Source organism: Panthera leo, chromosome B2, assembly GCF_018350215.1.
Source record: "Panthera leo isolate Ple1 chromosome B2, P.leo_Ple1_pat1.1, whole genome shotgun sequence".
Classification (NCBI taxonomy): Eukaryota; Metazoa; Chordata; class Mammalia; order Carnivora; family Felidae; genus Panthera; species Panthera leo.
In genome coordinates this window covers 30,275,336-30,293,791 of record NC_056683.1, presented here as the reverse complement: position 1 = coordinate 30,293,791, position 18,456 = coordinate 30,275,336, and the positions used below count along the sequence as shown (strand labels likewise).

General features: G+C 53.1%; 4 protein-coding genes across 13 annotated transcripts; 1 reads left to right on the top strand and 3 right to left on the bottom strand.

Moving 5' to 3' along the window:
* Positions 1-58: 58 nt before the first annotated feature.
* Positions 59-6,212, bottom strand: LST1 (leukocyte specific transcript 1). Of its 8 annotated transcripts, none has more exons than XM_042938235.1 (6): positions 4,969-5,057; positions 1,825-1,972; positions 1,522-1,649; positions 1,053-1,154; positions 748-770; positions 59-289 (listed from the first exon to the last, which is right to left on the bottom strand). In XM_042938235.1, exons 3-6 carry the CDS (start codon positions 1,547-1,549, stop codon positions 134-136), a joined length of 309 nt encoding a protein of 102 aa, XP_042794169.1. In that variant the 5' UTR covers positions 1,550-1,649; positions 1,825-1,972; positions 4,969-5,057; the 3' UTR covers positions 59-133. The 8 variants fall into 8 exon arrangements, with proteins under 8 accessions (XP_042794169.1, XP_042794172.1, XP_042794164.1 ...); XM_042938238.1 differs by having other exon boundaries at positions 59-268; XM_042938230.1 differs by lacking the exons at positions 1,522-1,649; positions 1,825-1,972 and adding an exon at positions 6,043-6,212 and having other exon boundaries at positions 4,969-5,600.
* LTB (lymphotoxin beta) lies at positions 4,307-6,753 on the top strand. 2 transcript variants are annotated; one of them, XM_042938227.1, is made up of 4 exons: positions 4,313-4,914; positions 5,340-5,391; positions 5,590-5,661; positions 6,119-6,753. In XM_042938227.1, the coding sequence occupies exons 1-4, from the start codon at positions 4,753-4,755 to the stop codon at positions 6,571-6,573; spliced, it is 741 nt and encodes a 246-aa protein (XP_042794161.1). In that variant the 5' UTR covers positions 4,313-4,752; the 3' UTR covers positions 6,574-6,753. The 2 variants fall into 2 exon arrangements, with proteins under 2 accessions (XP_042794162.1, XP_042794161.1); XM_042938228.1 differs by lacking the exons at positions 5,340-5,391; positions 6,119-6,753 and having other exon boundaries at positions 4,307-4,914.
* Positions 6,754-8,785: 2,032 nt separating this feature from the next.
* TNF (tumor necrosis factor) lies at positions 8,786-11,301 on the bottom strand. Its single transcript, XM_042938229.1, has 4 exons — positions 11,116-11,301; positions 10,501-10,546; positions 10,269-10,316; positions 8,786-9,938 (listed from the first exon to the last, which is right to left on the bottom strand). Exons 1-4 carry the CDS (start codon positions 11,299-11,301, stop codon positions 9,517-9,519), a joined length of 702 nt encoding a protein of 233 aa, XP_042794163.1. The 3' UTR covers positions 8,786-9,516.
* Positions 11,302-13,331: 2,030 nt separating this feature from the next.
* Positions 13,332-16,438, bottom strand: LTA (lymphotoxin alpha). 2 transcript variants are annotated; one of them, XM_042937256.1, is made up of 5 exons: positions 16,157-16,438; positions 15,050-15,216; positions 14,538-14,645; positions 14,345-14,450; positions 13,332-14,101 (listed from the first exon to the last, which is right to left on the bottom strand). In XM_042937256.1, the coding sequence occupies exons 3-5, from the start codon at positions 14,634-14,636 to the stop codon at positions 13,689-13,691; spliced, it is 618 nt and encodes a 205-aa protein (XP_042793190.1). In that variant the 5' UTR covers positions 14,637-14,645; positions 15,050-15,216; positions 16,157-16,438; the 3' UTR covers positions 13,332-13,688. The 2 variants fall into 2 exon arrangements, with proteins under 2 accessions (XP_042793190.1, XP_042793191.1); XM_042937257.1 differs by lacking the exon at positions 16,157-16,438 and having other exon boundaries at positions 15,050-15,291.
* Positions 16,439-18,456: the final 2,018 nt, after the last annotated feature.

Here is an 18,456-nt window from a genome sequence, read left to right as displayed (position 1 = left end):
CGGTCATGCTGAAATGGGACTGAGTTGAGTTGAACTGAGAACCCCAAGGCACAGAAGGTGGTGAGACCACGGTCTTTACTGGGTGGGCCACAGTCCTGGGTTGGGGGAAGGCGTTTGGGGGAGCTCAGGTGGATTAGTTCTTGGCAATGCAGGCATAGTCACTGCTGGGGTCCTCCTTGGAGCCTTCCCTTTGGCTGAGGCCAGGCCCCTCACGGCAAGGCACGGACAGCAGAGATGCGTAGTGGAGCTCTTGCTCTGAGAGCTGGGCCTGGGGCGGGGGTAGAAGGTGCTGCTGGGAGGTCACCGGAGGAGCCCCCTCCCCTGGGTCCTTCCTTGTGCTGCTGCCCACCCTGCTGTACCTCATTGCCTCCTCAGTGCCCCCTGCCCTCTGTCTCTGCCAGCCTAAACTCCTGCTCATTTCTCTCATTGCCTTCCTCCCTGCGTCTCTGTTGTCATTATTCTCTCTTTTTCCCTCCCCCTGCATCTCTCTCTTTCTCCATCTGATTTTCTCTCTCACTCTGTCTCTCTCACTGCTTCCACACTCTTTCTCCTTTCTTATTACCTTTTCCTTTCTCTATACCCTTTCTCTCTGCTTTTCTTCTCATCCTTATTTCTCTTTTTCTCCCCCTTTTTTTCTCTGCGTCTCTGGCTCTCTTGTGCCCCTGTGTTCCCTCTCTTCTCTTGCTCTCCCTTCTCAGCCCTCAGCCTGCTCGTCCCCATCACCCACTCCCCCGGCCCCGGACTCACCCAGCTCCTCTCCAGCCTCCTCACTGGAAGAAAAGAAGAAACTCAGCAGGGCCCCCCCTCCCCCATCACTCTCCCAACCCCAGCGGTGTTGCCTCACTTGCTGACATCTCTGTGGTTCCCATGGCCCAAACCAAACGCCCGCCTGCCTCTCTCTTTGGACACCGTCCTCCCCTCTCTCCCACCCTCCTCTCCCAGGGTGTGTGGGAATTGACGGGGCCTTCTGGGAAAGCAGCGGGAGAGGGGGTGCGTGGGGGCAACACGGGGCATTGTGGTGGGCCAATGAGGGAGGTGAGGCTGGGGCTCACCTTTCCGATGGAGCCGACACAGACAGGCAGACAGAACGACCACAGCCAGGAGCAGGAGCCCCCCCAGCCCCAGGCTGCTGCCAAATAGGTAAAGGCATATACCTGCGGCGAGAAGGGGTAGGTATCAGGGACCCATTTCTCCCTTCAGCTTCCCCCATCCTCCTGGTTGGCAGAGGGTATCTCAGCTTCCCTATCCAACAGCGTTAGAGGCAGAAAAGCAGACTCAGATTCTTCATCCCGGATCTGGTTTATCTCACCTCCTACCAGAGGTGCCCACCTCTCACCTGTTACCTCACCCACACCCATGACCACCGGCCCCTCAGAGGCTTCCCACTGCCATCTGTGCCGTCTCTGGGCCTCCCCATGAGGTCCCCTGCCCACCTGGACCGAGTGTCCTCTGACCACCTACTCATGAACGCACACACTGCTGTTTACCCACAACCCTCCCCTGTGCAGAGGGCTACCTTACCCTCTTTCCATTCCTTATAAGCTGCCATTAGGTAGAGCACTGAAGACTGGCCTGGAAGTCAGGAAACCTGGTCCCTGCTGTGCTAGGCTAAATGGCCCAGGGAGAGTCACGTGCCTCAAGTTCCTCATCTGTGAAGTGCGGGGCCCTCTGTTACAATTGTTCCAGGGCTGAGGAGCCCCACTTATGTGCCAACCCTGAACCGGGCACTTTCCATTTGTCACTGCGAATCCCCACAACGTAGGGTACTACGGTGCCTGTTTCCCTGGTGGGGAACCTCAGGCTTGAGTTCAGACTCTTACTTACAAGGAGGTCCAGCCCAGAAGTGGCAGAGCTGGGGTTCAAAGCCAGCTGTGTCAGCCCCAGCATATACCCCTATTCCTCTGCCCTCGGCTGACCGGGTAGTTCATAGGGGCCTCTCCAGCACGGGATGGTTTTAGGTTCTGGTGAGTGGCTGTTGGAGGAGGAGGAAACACGGTTTTGAGTGTGCGTGTGGACCCGTGAAAAACAGGGAGGGTGGTGTCCAGGACTACCTGGCAGTTGGGGCCGCTCCCCCAGCCCCAGAGCCACTCAGGAGAGCAGGGCCCAATTCGGGTGGAGAGCCACTTCCCATGGGCAGATACTGCTAGGGCTGAAGTAGGGCATGGAGGAGTGTCTGGGCCCCATAACTTCCCCTCAGGCACTTCCTGCCCCGTAACCACTGGTTCCTGTTTGAGGACAAAGAGGGGGTAGCTGACTTCACACCAGAGCCAGCTGCACTGACCAGGGTCTAGAAACTGGGACCCTGCTGGGTTCAAGAAGAATGCTGGGGGTGTGCATGTGGTTGGATTGGGGAGCAGAAACACAGGTGGAGAGGAGAGAGCCTGAGGTAGCCACGAAGAGAAGTGGGGGCAGAAGTGGATTGTATTAAATTCTTTAGGGAGCAGAGGCAGAGGCTGGACAGCAGATGACTCCAGGGCCCCGGGAACCTCAAAGCCATACTCTCTTCCCTCAGCTTCACCTCACTGTGGGGTGTGACTGCCTCCCCTCCCCCTCCCCCCCCCCCCCCCCCCCCCTGCTCCCCAGGGTTCCTGCTCTCTCCTGGCTTGTCCAGAGTCTGCGGCCTGCTGGTAGACAGACCAGTAGACAGACGAGAGACTAGATGTACATGAGTACTGCTGATAGTCTAGGACAGAAAACTGATGGTGAGTCGGTGTTGGGAAAGGAAGTGTGGACAATCTAGGTGGACTTCTTGTAGGAGGCAACATTCTGCAGTTGAGCACAAAAATAAGGGCAGTGATCCAAAAATTTCTGGACAGAGACCTGGATGAAGGCCTCTTAGTGGTACTGAGATGGAGAGGGAGATGGGTGCTGGAGGACTGCACACCCAGTTCTTGAGGAGGGTGAAGACTGGGGACCTCATGTGGAGGCAAGAGGAAAAGGAGGATATCTGATGCTTGGGTCCACATGCATTTGCATTTCCTTCTTCAAATTCAGAAACTTCCTGGCATTTCTTCCCCTTCCCCCTCCCCCCCACAAGGTTCCCCATGCTGGATGGTGGGCAGTATTTAGGGTTGTTTTTGAAAAAATTTTAACACATTTTATTATTATTAAAATGCTCAAACAGAACAAAATTGAGACAATTTTATAGTGAACATATCCCTACCACGTAGACTCTAAAACTGACATTTTCTATAGTGCTTTATTACATACCTATCTATCTCATTTTTTGATACCTTTCAAAGTTGCAAACATCAGTACATTTTACCTCTAAACCTTTTTAAAAGTTAACTAATTTTTAAACGTTTATTTATTTTTGAAAGAGAGTGAGCGCGCGTTGTGCAAGCAGGGGAGGGGCAGAGAGAAGGTGACAGAGGATCTGAAGCAGGCTCCCTGCGTTGACAGCAGAGAGCCTGATGCAGGGCTGAACTCATGAACCGTGAGACCATGACCTGAGCCAAAGTCAGACGCTCAATCAACTGAGCCACCCAGGCACCCCTGCCTCTAAACCTTTTTACCATGCTTATCGTTGACTTGAGTCAAGCTTTTGTTTCCCCGTTTCTTTTTTGGGGGGCTGAGGAAGGCAAGATTTACATACACTAAAATGCACAAATCTGAAGTCAGCACTCAGCTTTTAAACTGTCTTGTGGTCAGGGCTCTGGAGGCAGACAGCCTGGGTTCAAATCCTGACTCTGCCACTACCGTGTGGCCTTCTAGAAGTTCCTTAACCTCTCTGTGCCTCAGTTTCTTAAGGTTTGTGTCAGGATTAAAAGAATTTCTGTGTATAAAGTGTGTAGGTCAGTGGCAACCATATGCTAACTGCTACTTGTATGATAGCATTATTATTATTATTATTATTACTTAATGACAGAGATGGGGCGATGATCTAGGACCACTTCCAACTTCCTTGGACCTGGTCCTTCCTCCCTGTAACTCCCACTGTACTGTCTACCATACCATTTGTTGGATCCTTGCTGCTTTGTTTTGCTCACTCATTCATTCATTTGTCCTTTCTTCATTTATTCATAAACATTTAGTCTCACCTACTGAATGGATGGGGCTCATGCTAGACAGCAAGGCTCTTTGAGGTGGGGCTATGCCTCACCGCTCTCCTGTCTACACTCTGTGTAGCAAGGGAGGTGATGCTCATTTCCATCCCTCCTCAGCGAGATGATAGTCAGTGGTGAGGCTGAGGCCCCTTTCAGCTGCTATTTCTGTGGACGGGCTGAACTCTGCTGCTCACCAGGCTCTTGGGGTTAGGGGTGAGCAAGGGAATGGAAGGAGGAGGTTGGTCCAGTGTGGGCATAAGTTCTTCTCAGGAACACAGCCATCCATCCCTCAAGTTCTCAAGGACATGGACACAGTCCTTCCTCCAGCACCCACCGCCGGGGTGTAGAAGAATGCAGACTGTCCTGGAAATCTGGACTTCTGTGTTCTCATTGCAGCTTTGTTGCCTGACTTTCTGTAAGCTGCCTTCCCTCCCTGGGCCTCAGTTTCCCTCCCTACTGAACCAGATGATCTCTAAGGCCCCCTCCAGCTCTAACCTGCAAGCCTGTCTCTTCACCCCAACTCCTTCCCCAGTTCAGAGAACCCGGGCATCCAGCTGCCCCACCCCAGCTCTGGGTAAACAGGAAGCTGGGTGAGGGGAGCAGGGGTGTGCGGAAAGTCCCAGCCAGGTGTGTGGGTCTATGGGGAGGGGGTGGCCCCACCCCTGAGGTATGAAAGCCCCCCTGCCCTGGCCCTGGCTCAGTCTCCATGGGGGCACTGGGGCTAGAGGGCCGGGGTAGGAGGCCCCAGGGGAAGGGCTGCCTCCTGCTGGCTGTGGCAGGAGCCACCTCCCTGGTGACCCTGCTGCTGGCTGTGCCTATCACTGTCCTGGCTGTGCTGGCCTTGGTGCCCCAAGAGCAGGGAGGACAGGTGAGTAGCTGCAACCAGCCCTAGGAGGGCTGTATGTGGCTGAGGCTCACTTACCTCTGGCTATGCCTGGGGGGCCTCTTGCCCCATCCTGCTCAGTTGGCCTGGCTGTCCTCGGTGGGGATGCCTTGTCTGTCTCTTTGCTGGCCCTTTTTCCAAGATCCTGTGATGCTGTTGTGTTCTGATATCTCCAAGCTCCTTCCTTGCTGTCTGGCTGGCTGTTCTCTTCTTCCCAAAACATACTCAGGCCTCTGTCTCTGCCCAAGTACATATGTTCTGCTTGTTGTCCCTTCCAGGGAGATAGATGTATGTTGGGGATGGGACTGGTAGGAAAAACCCTAAGGCCTGGAGCTTGGGTTTATGTTGGGAGGGGTGGGGTTGGCATCAGCTAAAACTGAACTCTGGGCACTGTGACCCCACCCACCCAGGTAACAGGGACGGCTGACCCGGAGGCACAGGCCCAGGCCCAGCAGCGATTGGGTAAGAGCAGACCATCACCCCCTCCCCTGCTCCAGCCCTTCAGGGATGCCCAGCTCCCATTCATCTGCATCCCCAGAAGAGCTTTTCCTCCCGGAATCCAGGTGCCCCATCCTTGGGCCCTGGCGCTCGGTCCTCTCAGGGGGACCATGCATGGATGGCCACCCTGGCCCCCAATCGTGGACTCTTCGCCCCTTCCAGGGACACAGGTGCTGCCAGAGGAAGAGGCAGGAACAGATTTCAGCTCCAGGCTCCCAGCTGCCCACCTCATAGGTAAGGATCTCATAGATAGTCATAGGTAAGGTTCTCATAGATAGTCAAAGGTGCAGTTCTGCCCGCCCGAATCCCTTTGCTCCGTTATTGCGGGGCTGTGTTTCCGACCTGCTTCACCACCGCTTGTCCCTAAAGGGCCCACCTTCTCCCTATTCGCTTCTTGCTTCCCTCCTGGAGCAGGCAAAACCCGGCCTGGATCTCCCCACCACAGCGCCCCGTACCCCACAATCTGGTGCTATTAATCCCCTTAGTCATAATCATTGCAGGGGTGGCGCCACGGTCTTCGCCCCCCACCATCCCCCACTCCCGGCTCGGGCGGGGGGTGGGGAGGTTGAAAGTCCCTGCAGGGGGTTAAAAGTCCCCATTCTCCTTCATGCTCACCCTCCCAGAAGTCCTGGGCCTAGATCATTCCTCCGGGATGGGGTTCCCGAGAGCCGACAGGCCCGTTTCTCCGCAGGTGCTTGGACGAAGGGGCAGGGGCTAGGCTGGGAGGCCAAGAAAGAAGAGGCGTTTTTGAGGAGCGGGACGCAGTTCTCCGGCGCCGAGGGACTGGCGCTCCCACAGGACGGCCTCTATTACCTCTACTGTCACGTCGGCTACCGGGGTCGGGCGCCCCCTGCCGGCGGGGGCCCCCTCGACCACTCGGTCACGCTGCGCAGCCGGCTGTACCGGACCGGGGGCGCGTATGGACCGGGGACTCCCGAGCTGCTGCTGGAGGGCGCAGAGACCGTGACCCCGGTCTTGGACCCGTCCCGGACGCACGAGTACGGGCCTCTCTGGTACACGAGTGTGGGCTTCGGGGGCCTGGTACAGCTCCGGAGGGGCGAGAGAGTGTACGTCAATATCAGTCACCCCGATATGGTGGACTACAGGAGAGGGAAGACCTTCTTTGGGGCTGTGATGGTGGGGTGAGGGCCGCCTGCGGCCCCGGGGAAAGCGACTGCATGGCTGGAATGTGTGACCCAGCCCAGATATTGGGGACCCGGCCTCCAGGGACCCCGTGGCAGTGGGAAAAATGTAGGAGACTGTTTGAAAACTGATTTCGAGCCTGAAGAAAATAAAGAATGTAAACCTTTAGTGTTGCCAAATACAGATGCTGAGATGCTAGTATGTCTTAATTCAGGGTTGGTAAGAAGTGTTGGTAAAATATTCTTTTTCTGGTTGCTTGAAACAATCAAATCAATTCCTGTGGCCTCTACTCTCTGAGAAGGCCATCTGTGGCGTTCCCACCCACCTCCTTCCTCCGAATGCACTTGTCCCAACCTTAGCCCATTTGGAAGGTGGAAGAAGGGGATCTCAAACTGCAAAGCATCTCCAACCATCCTTATTCTCAGAGCCACATAGTCCTCAGCAGACTCCACACTGCATTTTCTCTTGGGTCCCTTCTATCAGTGACAGGGGTCATTACAGGGGAAGGCAAGCATTGCTCTGGAAGAGGGAGCACAGAGTGAGGAATGATCCCTGAGGGCCTAGCACTTCTCCCCTGCTGCCTGCCTGGTTGCCTGAAGGCCCCTTTAGCCACTACCTTCAAGGAAAAACACAGCTCTGGGGGGTGAAGGGAGGAGACTGAAAGAGAGAGCTGGGGCGGGGAGGGTACCTGAGGACACCAGGGAGAACTGGAGGAGGAAACTCTGTTGGCCACCTGGCCCTGTCCAGGGTGAGATGGAAAGTCCTCACCCCTTGTTCGTACTTCAGCTGTGCTTTCCATGCACGGGCAAGTATTGGGGCCCCGGGGTGAGTAACAACAGCCCCATCACCCCATGACACACTTTCAGCTCCAGGCTGGAGGAGGCAGAGAGGGACGCAAGGCCCTAACTAGGTCACCCCAGTGGGTTATCCCACTGCGGCAGACCACACGGTTTCCCCCTGCCTGGCAGCCCTGGCAGGAAGGAAGGGCCAACTTCTGAACCCAGTGGGGACTCCCACTCCCTGGGTCTTCATTTCTGACTCCATATTTGTCTTTGACTCTGTGTCCAGAAGAGTCTTCCTGGGGACAGAGAGTGCTTTTTTTCTCTTTTCAGCTCACTCACCTCATGTCCCTCCCCTCATCATTCACCAAGAAAATCTGTGAGAGTTTGCACGTGAGTCCTTCACCTGCACCTTATTCCTCTTTTTAAATTTTCCTTCGTCTCTTCTTTTTTTTTTAATTTTTTTAAATGTTTTTATTTATTTTTGAGACAGAGAGAGACCGAGCATGAGCAGGGGAGGGGCAGAGAGAGGGGGAGACACAGAATCTGAAGCGGGCTCCAGGCTCTGAGCTGTCAGCACAGAGCCGGACGCGGGGCTCGAACTCACGAAGTGTGAGATCATGACCTGAGCTGAAGTCGGATTCTCAACCGACTGAGCCACCCAGGCGCCCCTCCTTCGTCTCTTCAAGTCCACCCACTGAGAGACAGAAGCAGAGAGAACAGCTGGGGGCTGGATGAAGGAAGAAAGTCAGAATTCACTGAGCACTTACTATGCCACGTGCTACGCTAGGTGCTCTCACGTATCTTAGGTCCTCTATTCTCTCGTGGCCCCACATGCAGAATCTTCATTGGGTAGATGAGGCTTAGCAACTGGGTCAGGTTGCACAGTTAGGGCTGCTGGGGGAGCCCAGGATCAGGCAGATTTGGAGCCCTGATGCCTGAAGGTCTGAAAGTCCTTTGGCTGTGATTCAGGCACCTGAGAATGGAGCCCTTCCCAGGCTCTCTTGCTGGCTGCAACAGCCGGAAATCTCACCTGAACACTTAAGGAGTAGGACTTCCCCGGTGGAATTGCCAGAGTTGGAAATTCCCATGCCCTGAGGGAGAGGTAATTAGGTTCAGGCTCCAGTTTCCTGGAGGAGGGGCATTTGTGGCTTGGCTTTGTTCTATGTAGGGTCTCCTGAGTCCCAGTAGTCTAAGGAGTGGGGACTGGGTTCAGGGATCTTTTTTTTTTTTTTTAACTTTTATTCGCATTTATTTTATGGGTTCAGGGATCTTAAGCCATGTAGAGAGAGAGAGAGAGGGGACTTCAGGGAGTGGCTCCCCACCCCCAAGGAGAAGCAGCCGCAGAATTAATGCCAACAAAGAGACCATGTGTCTTTTCTAGGTACATTTTATTTCTCGCCACTGAACAGTAGGGCGGTTACAGACATAACTCCCCTGGGGAGCAGAGGTTCAGCGATGTAGCGACAGTCAGTCACCAAATCAGCATTAATTAGACAACTTGATCAGATAAATATTTTTAAAAATATATAAGCAAAAGGAGGCACAGAGGCCAGGAGGCCAGGAGGGAAGAGCCTAGAGTTCAGCTCCGTTTTCACAGAAAACATGTCCGAGTCAAGGCAGCCCCTTCATTTGGTCTCCTAGGACACCCCAACCTCCCAAATAAATATATTCATCAGTAAATAAATAAATAATAAATAAATAATAAATAATCACTAGTGCAAACATAAATAGAGGGAGCTGGCCCTGTGAGGGAGGGGCTGGGCTTTCCATCTCACGGAAGAGTCTGGAAACATCTGAAGAAAGGGGGGCCTGAGGTCCACTCATGTCAAGTTATAGGTGAGATCTTCTTAAGGGATGTGCTGAAGTGTCTGGCCAGAAAGGTTCCCTGACCCCCGAATTCCAGGTGTCCCAGGTTGTGTTGAGGGATCCAAACCTGAGATCTCCAGTGAATGCTGGAAGCCCCAGTTTGAATTCTTGCTGGTGGCCAATGCTCCAAAGTCCAGGTCCCTGGATCTTAGGTTTCTAAGTGTTGTTATTTAAAGTTCTAAGCTTGGGGCCCAGCCCTGAGCCCCTAATTCTCTTTCTAAGCCAGAAGGGGATGAGGGGGTCAGAAGGAGCAGATAACAAAGGAGTTGAGGTGGGCAAGGATGGATGTCCGGCCCCCTCACAGGGCAATGATTCCAAAGTAGACTTGCCCAGACTCGGCAAAGTCAAGATAGTCAGGCAGATTGATCTCAGCGCTGAGTCGATCACCCTTCTCCAGTTGGAAGACCCCTCCCAGGTAGATGGGCTCATACCAGGGCTTGGCCTCAGCCCCCTCTGGGGTCTCCCTCTGGCAAGGGCTCTTGATGGCAGAGAGGAGGTTGACCTTGGTCTGGTAGGAAACGGCAAAGCGGCTGATGGTGTGGGTGAGGAGCACATGTGTGGAAGGACATCCTTGGCCCGTGAAGAGGACCTGGGAGTAGATGAGGTACAGCCCGTCTGAGGGCACCTTCAGCTGGTTGTCTGTCAGCTCCACGCCATTGGCCAGGAGGGCATTGGCACGCCGGCTCAGCCACTGGAGTTGCCCTTCAGCTTCGGGGTTTGCTGGAGGGAAGGAGAGAAGGAGGGAGGGGTAAGTCAGTGTGACCCTGTCAGTTCCACTCTCCACATCCTGGCCCTCAGGTTCTGCCCACCCCCCCCCACATCCGGTTCCTGTCCCCTCTGTCTGTCCTCCCACGTCTCATGTGGCCATGAGGTTCTGAGTGTCCCCCTCAAGGCCTGTGCTCTTCTTTCACTCTCTCCTTGAGCTCAGTGAATCCTTCTCATATCATCTCCAAGGCCTGTCTACCTTCAGCCTGGGCTCAGCCCCCAAATCCTAGCCCTCTATATCCCACCCGCTTTGCCATCCTCCAGCTACAGCCTCAGAAGTCTTACCTACTACATGGGCTACTGGCTTGTCACTCGGAGTTCGAGAAGATGATCCTGAGGAGGAAAGAGGAAAGAAAAAGGTGAGACCCTTACGCTTCCTGGAAAATATCCCACTTTGACTTCCATTCCTCCTCCCCTCAAACCAAAACTCTGAATTTCCCCCACTGCTGCTATCCCAGGACTAACCCCCTCCCTCACCCAAGCCCAGAACCAGGAGAGAAGCTTTGGAGACACTTACTGAGTGTCTGGGGCAGAGGGTTGATTAGTTGCAGGCCATGTGGGAGCTGTTGGGGAGAAGGAGGAGGTTTAGCATTAGAACAAGTTACCCCTAAACGAGAAACAGCTAGGTTGTTTATGCAGCTCATACTCTGGTTCTCTCTCTCCGTTCATCAATTGATTCATCCATTCATTCATTCAACAGCACTTTCACTGTCTTCCACGTGACAGACACCCTACCTTCATCTTTCCTTATCTCTTTCTTCACCTCTTTCCTTGTCTCTCTCATATCGCCCACATCATTGTGTCTCGCAACTTTATTCCCATCTCTCAACCTACACCCCACATCTCTCCACACATCTCTCTCTCTCTCTCTCTGTCTCTCTGTCTCTCTCTGTCTGTCTATGTGTGTGCTCATTCATTCATTCAAGAAGTGCTTAGAGAGCACCTTTGGTGTGCTCCGTCCCTTCTCTCTTCATCGCTCTCCACATCTCTTTCTGCCTCCCCGTCTTTCTGCACGTTTTTTCTCTCACCCATCCCCATCAGCACACCTCCTTCCCCCACCCCATTTCTTGCCCTCCTGCTCTCCCATTTCTCTCTGGGTAGGAGAATGAGCCAAGTCTGGTGTGGCACTCACCTCTTCCCTCTGGGGGCCGATCACTCCAAAGTGCAGCAGGCAGAAGAGTGTGGTGGCTCCTGCGACGAGGAGGAAGGAGAAGAGGCTGAGGCACAAGCACCTTCTGGAGCCCTGGGGGCCCCCTGCCTTCTTGGGGAGTGCCTCCTCGGCCAGCTCCACGTCCCGGATCATGCTTTCAGTGCTCATGGCGTTCTTCCCAGGGGGCTCAAGTCCAGCTGGGTGATGGTAGAGCCCTAAGGCAGCGTGTGTGAGAGGGAGAGAATCGCCTGGCTGCTTGTCTGGGGGTGTGTCGTCTGAGATGTTATTTCCGGGGGGTCTGGAGTTGCTTCTGTCTCTCTCCTGGCTGGTCCCCTGGTGTCTTCGCTGAGGAAGCTTCTGCTGACTGGGTGTGCAGACAGCTGCATTTATATACCCACAGGGCAAGAGGAGGGCGGGGAAAGCTCTCATTCAACCAGCGGAAAACTTCCTTGGTGGAGAAACCCATGAGCTCATCTGGAGGAAGCGGTAGTGGGCCCTACACCTTCTGTCTCGGTTTCTTCTCCATCGCGGGGGTGGGGGTTTGGAAAGTTGGGGACACCCAGGCATCAAGGATACTTCCTATCCGCCCCACTCGGATTCTGAGGGAGGCTTGGTGCGTACGTAGGACCCTGGAGGCTGGACCCCAGTTTCCCACTGCCCCCAATTACCTCCATTTTTTTTTTTTTCTTGAGGATCATGTCCATGGCCTGTTTCCCTCTGATTTCCAGACAGGACTTAGGTTGGTGTAGAGCTAGAAAGGGGAAGGACTTCAGAAAGCAGAGTCCTTGGTGGGGAGAAACCTGGCGGGGGGGGGGGTGTTTTAGGGGGGAAAGTTGTGTTGGGTCCTGAGACATGTGTTTGGGTCCCTGGGGGAAAAAGAAGCTTGAGAGAAGGGAGCTTGAGAGAAGGCTGGGGATGTGAATAGGGGTCTCTGAAAGGGCTGGGGAGGGGGCGGTAAATAGCAGGGACATGCCTGGGACAGCCCCAGTGGGAGTGAAAGCAACCCTGGGAATTCACGAACCCCAGGAGGGCAGGCCTTCTCCTTTCATTCTGACCAGGAACTCAGCAGTGATAGTTTCATTCTTGGCTTCCAAGGGAATCTGGAGCCCTGACTTTTTCAAAAAAAATTTTAATGTTTATTTTTGAGACAGAGACAGAGAGACAGAGTATGAGTGGGGAGAGAGCAGAGAGAGAGAGACAGACAGCATCTGAAGCAGGCTCCAAGCTCTGAGCTGTTAGCACAGAACCTTATGAGGGGCTCGAACTCACGAACTGTGAGATCACGACGAGAGCTGAAGTTGGACGCTTAACTGACTGAGCCACCCAGGCGTCCCTGAAGCCCTGACTTTTGCATGAAGCCCCCATCCCTCAGAGCCCCTGTGTGGGGCCATGTATCCCAAAGAACTCCAACTCCCTCCAGATTTCTGGAGGTAGCCCTAGCCCTCAGAACCCCTCTGTATCACCTTGTCTCCTAAAGTGTCCCCTGGGTGCCCCCCCCCAGCCTTGGGGGCTCTCCCACTCCTCAGGGCCCTTGTAAAGCCATGTCTTCCAGAGGCTCCCCATGTCCACCCCCATGGTCCTGAACACCTTTGGTGTGATCACTTCTCCCTAGAGGCCTCCTGTAACCCCCTTTCCTCAGAGCCTCGACATGTGGCCGCATGTGCCAGTGGCCCTCCTGACCTCCACTCCTCCAGACCTTGGACCCCCATGTTTCCCTTTTCTTCCCAGCTTATCCTTTGGTTTCCCTGCAGTATCTCTGGTTGCCTCACCTCTATGACTCTACCACATTCCCCCAGAGCTCTTTAGGCCCCTTTATCTCCTTGTATGCCCACAGTTCCTGTCTCTTCGGGGGCCTCTGTCCTCCTTCCGTCCCTTAGAGACCTGGGAAATTCTCCCCTCCCAGACAGACAGACATAGACAGCATTTCAGAGAAAAGAGGTTTATTGGGCTTCATTGAAGGTGCAGATGTCTTCTCATGGGGTGTCTAGTCAAGCAGTGGCTGGATCTTAAGAGTCTCTTGCTTCCTTCTAGAGCTCCCGGTGTCTCAGATTCACTTGTTTTCTCTCTCACTGGGTTATCCTTATGCTGATGTTCTCTGGCTCTTCATCTCTTGGGTGTATCTCTCTCTCTCTCTCTTCTGATGGCCCTCTATTATTCCCTTCCCTCCATCCTCCATAAATAAATAATTTAATTTTTTCCCTTTATAAATAATCCCCCCTCCCCTGCCTCCTGTCATCCACTCAAGCTCTTCCATGTGTCTGCCCCCTCCACGTGCAGGGCCAGGCTTTCCTTAGATGGGCAGGACAGATGAAGAGCTCTGGGTGGGAACTTCTAGGCAGACTTGAAATCCTCAGCCTCGCATTGGTGTAGTTCAGGCGGGTGTGGTCCCCCGGGCTGCCTAGAATTCCTTCTTTGGAAGCTCCAGGTAACATGAGCAGGGAGACTTGAGACACGTGGAATGGTCAAAAGAGGTGTGGTGACACCCTTGAAGTGGTCAGCACGGAGGCAAAATGGGAGAAGGTCTTGAAACCAATTAGTTTTCTTTCTGGAGATTTCTACAGAGCAAACGCTCCAAAGAAGACACTACTGGGGCTGAGGAGTAGGTGGGAGATGCCATCTGTGTGAGTGGATAGCTGATCTCCCTGGGTGAGCAGGAACACAGCTCCCTGGTACACAGAGCGCACCCAAGGTCCCTGTGGCCCTGGGCACACGGACTTCTGAGCACTGAGGAGAGGCACGTGGAAGGGGTACTGGGAGGAGAAGAGCTGGACCTCATGGGCCAGGTAGAGAGGGGTTGGGGTGGCCTTGGGGAAGCAGCCTTCCCCAGAGAAGACCACCTGAGAGTAGACAAAGTAGAGGCCACTGGTGGGGACCAGGAGGGAATTGTTGCTCAAGGAGAAGCCATGGCGGAGGAAGGCACGATCTGTGTTTGCTCTCCAGCGCAGTGAGTTCTGGGTGCTGGGGTCTCCTAGGAAGAGCCATAGGGGATGGGAGAGGTCAAGAAGCTGGGGGTCAGCAGTCTTAATCCCTGAGGAAGTAGGTGCTGGACTGGGTTCCTGGGGGGATGGTTGGGAGGACAGATGGGAGAGGGATGCCCCTGTTTTGGGAGGTGGAGAAAGTTGGGGGAGGGGTGCGGTAGGTGCTTGGTTCCTTGAGGGGGTGTAGGAGGAGAGCTGGGGACTATGTGTCTGGAGGGCCAGATGGTGTTTACCAATAAGATGAGCAGCAGGTTTGAGGGTGCCTTGTGCGAAGTGCTTCTGAGGGTGCTGATAGGTAGTCCGGGCAGCTGAGGGTGAGATGCCAACACCAGGAAGCCCCTAGGGGAGAAGACGGACGAGGATGGCTCTAGGGCCCAAAGATTGGCTGGGCCACCCCTGCTGCCCCCCGTTCTCCTGCTGCCTCACCTGGGCCTCAGGCGGCAGGGCCAGCAGCAGCCCCAGAAGGAGGAGGAGGAGGGGGGCGCTGCACACCCGCAGGAGGTAGAGCCTTCCAGGTGGTGTCATGGGGAGAACCTGCGGGGGAGAGAGACAGTGAGTGGGGCGGGGCAAGGTGCAGATGACGGCCTCCTGCCTGCCCGCGGAGAGACAGCCATCCGAGAGACAGGGCAAAACGGATAAGAGAAGGGGACAAGATGCAGTCAGGGAAACCCCAAGGTGAGCAGGGGGAGACAGAAAGAGAAACAGAGACACGGGAAGGGAACAGAGAGGACTCGTGGCAGAAACAGAGAAGGTGTGATAGAGACAGGGAGAAAATGACTGATGAAGAGTCGGAGGGAGGAGAAACCAAAACCAAACCCACCAAGGCCCAGCCTCAGGCAGGAGGTACAGGAGGGGGGCCGGGGCGCAGGCGGAGGGGCAGAGTGCCCAGGGGAGTCCACCCCCCGGCAGCCCAAGGAGACGGGGCGGGAGAGTCTCACCTGCTCTGTGGGGCCCCTGGGCCCGGACGCCTGGGTCCCTTTATAGAGGAAGCTGCAGTGGCAGCGTGGCAGGCGGCGGGCGGGTTCTAGGCCCCGGCTGGGCCCGGGGAAGCCCCCAGGGCTTAGAAGATGCTGCTGTTTCAGTCGAAGGCAGGAAAGGCTGAGGCCTAGGAGTGAACCGCAGGCTGGGGGCTCAGACGACTGAGTTCTGGGAAAGGGAGTGGGGTCAGGGGAACCGTGGGCTGGGAGGGGCAGGGAGCAGGGTCAGGCTTAGGAGTTCCAGGGAAGGGACGGACAGTCAATTCGGAGAGGAGGGGGGAGCAGCTGGGGCGTGGGCTGGAGGCCCGGTTCCCTGAAGAGCGATTATATATAACACCTCTGCACCCTTGGTTGATTACAGGCTACTCTCTGTGCCCATTTCCTCCTCTGATGCCCCCATCCTTGTCCCAAACAGCTCAACTCACACTTGTCCCAGTATGTGGACTTTCCTGGTCATCTGGCAGGTTTTATATCAAGAAGTTCCATGATCTACCCCCTTGCCTGGGACATTCTGGTTTATGCCTGCTGTCCTGGTGAAAATGTTCATGGATCTCCCTTTCGCTCTCAGAAGTGTCCTCGTTTGGAAGATAAATGTTATGGTTCCCCTTCTCAGAGATGTCGTCACGTACTCACATACGATGAGGTCTCCTCTCACTGTGGAGGGATGTCTTCTATCTTATCTCCACCTTAGGCAGCCCCCCCCCCAGATCAGATTTGTATAACCCCAAACAAACACACACTCTGGGATCAGGGAATGTAGCAACTTCTGAAGTTCTCTACAGGGAAGACTTTGGAGGGTGGTGAGGGGCTGGAGGGTGGTGAGCTAGGGTAAGGTGGGGACAACCACAGGACTTGTCTCGAAGCTGCATTTGCAGAACCAGTATTCTGTTTTAAAATGGTTAAAGATTTCCCCTTTTTAACTTGGGTGCAGTAAGGTGCACACCTCTTAAATTTACAGCCTGTTGAACATTTCCATCTGCTGATAGCCATGTAGCCACCGTATTTTTCAGATCCCCAGAAGGTTCTCTCATGCCCCCTCCCAGGTGATACCCTCCAAAGATAACCAACCACTTTCTGGTCACCAGTGATTAGTTGTTCCTGCTTTTGTATCGTATAAATGAAGTCACACAGAATGTACTGGTTTGGGTTTAGCTTCTTTCACTCAACATGATGTTTGTGAGATTCATCCATGTGGTTGCATGTATCAGTAGTGGCTGGTTTGTTTGTTTCTCATTATGATGTCATGGTCTATTGTGTGAATATACTCTAATTTATTTACTCATTCTTCTGTGGACGGACATTTGGTTTGTTTCTAGTTGTTGGCTACTATGAAAGATATTGATATGAACATTCTTTTGTTTTTATTATTTTTTTTATTTTTGTGAGAAAGAGAAAGTTCGAGCAGTGGAGGGGCAGAGAAAGAGAGGGGGAGAGAGGGAATCCCAAGCAGAGTCCTCACTGTTAGCGCAGAGCCCGACGCGAGGCTTGAACCCACGAACCGTGAGATCATGACCTGAGCTGAAGTCAGACGCTGAACCGACGGAGTCACCCAGGCACCCCTATATGAGCACTTTTATACATGAGCCAGTTTTCACTTAATCTGTAAGTATGAAAAGCAAGATTTCTAAAGATGATTTTATCCATGTTTCATAAGATTGAGAAAATAACAATCTATGTCAAATATCATTATTATTTTTATTATTTAAAAAAGTTAAAAAATTTTAATGTTTGTTTATTTTTGAAAGAGAGACAGAGCATGAGCAGGGGAGGGGCAGAGAGAGAGGGAGACATGGAACCTGAAGCATGTTCCAGGCTCTGAGCTGTCAGCAGAGAGCCTGATGTGGGCTCGAACCCACAAACTGCAAGATCATGACCTGAACTGAAGTTGGACCCTTAACTGACTAAGCCACCCAGGTGCCCCCCTTATTATATTTTTTTAAGTTCATTTATTCTGAGAGAGAGACGAGGGAGGGGAAGAGAGAGAGGGAGAGAGAGAATCCCAAGCAGGCTCTGCACCATCCGCGCAGAGCCTGATGCAGGGCTTGAACCCACAAACTGAGATCATGATCTGAGCTGAAACTGAGAGTCGGATGCTTAACTGACTGAGTGACCCAGGCACCCCAACTATCATTATTATTTTTGTTCATGTTGTTATGCTTTCATTTTGAGGGTTTTGAATGGCTAAAGCCCTCCCTCTGTGGCATTGGGCATATTGCTGTTCTCTGGCACAAAGTTTCTGAGTGGTCTGGGGTCCTGTGACAGGCACGTAAGTAACATTCAGGGTGTGTATGATTCATTTCTCCTGTTTTCCTCCCCTTTGCTTTTCATGCCTTCCAAACTCATCTATTATTTCTTTTCACTCTCCTTTCGCCTCTTTGCCTTTCTCTGGATTTCACAAACATTTCCTGAGTACCTTGCACAAGGCAATGAGGATGCAGACGCAAAAGACAGTCCCCTGGCCTCCGGGAAATCAAAGACCCGTGCAGAAGACAGGAAGGTTACCAGATCATTACAATAAAGTGTGTCGGTGGGCAGCCCACAGAAAAGCCATCAAACTTGGCCTGGGGGAGGGGTGTCAGGCATTAAGTGTTGAGGGAAAGAAGATGACAAGGAGTATTCCAGATGGAGGGAATGGTATGTGCAAGGACTGGAGGTAAAAAAGTATGAAGTATGCCAAGAGGTACAATTGGGTACAAATAGAAGGAGCAGAGATGAGGCTTGGGAGGTAAGCCGAGAATACATTCTGAAGGGTTTAAAACCAAGAAAAGAAGTTTTGTTTCTTTCTAATTATAGTGGGGAGCCACCAACAATTTTTATTTTTTATTTTTTAAGTGTTTTATTTTGTATTTATTTTTTTGCATTTATTTTGTATTTTTGTATTTGTTTTTGTATTTATTTTGTATTTATTTTTTTAATGCTTTATTTTTTGGGCACCTGGGTGGCTCAGTCAGTTAAGCGTCTGACTTCGGCTCAGGTCATGATCTCATGGCTTGTGGGCTCGAACCCCGTGTTGGACCCTGTGCTAACAGCTGGGAGCCTGGAGCCTGCTTCCCATTCTGTGTCTCCCCCTTTCTGCCCCTCCCCTGCTCGCACTCTGTCTCTTTCTCTCTCAAAAATAAACAAAAAATAGGGGCGCCTCGGTGGCTCAGTCGGTTGAGCATCCAACTTCAGCTCAGGTCATGATCTCGTGGTCTGTGGGTTCGAGCCCCGCGTCTGGCTCTGTGCTGACAGCTTGGAGCCTGTTTTGGATTCTGTGTCTCCTTCTCTCTCTGACCTTTCCCCATTCATGCTCTGTCTCTCTCTGTCTCAAGAATAAATAAATGTTAAAAAATTTTTTACAAAAAATAATAAATATTTATTTTATTTTT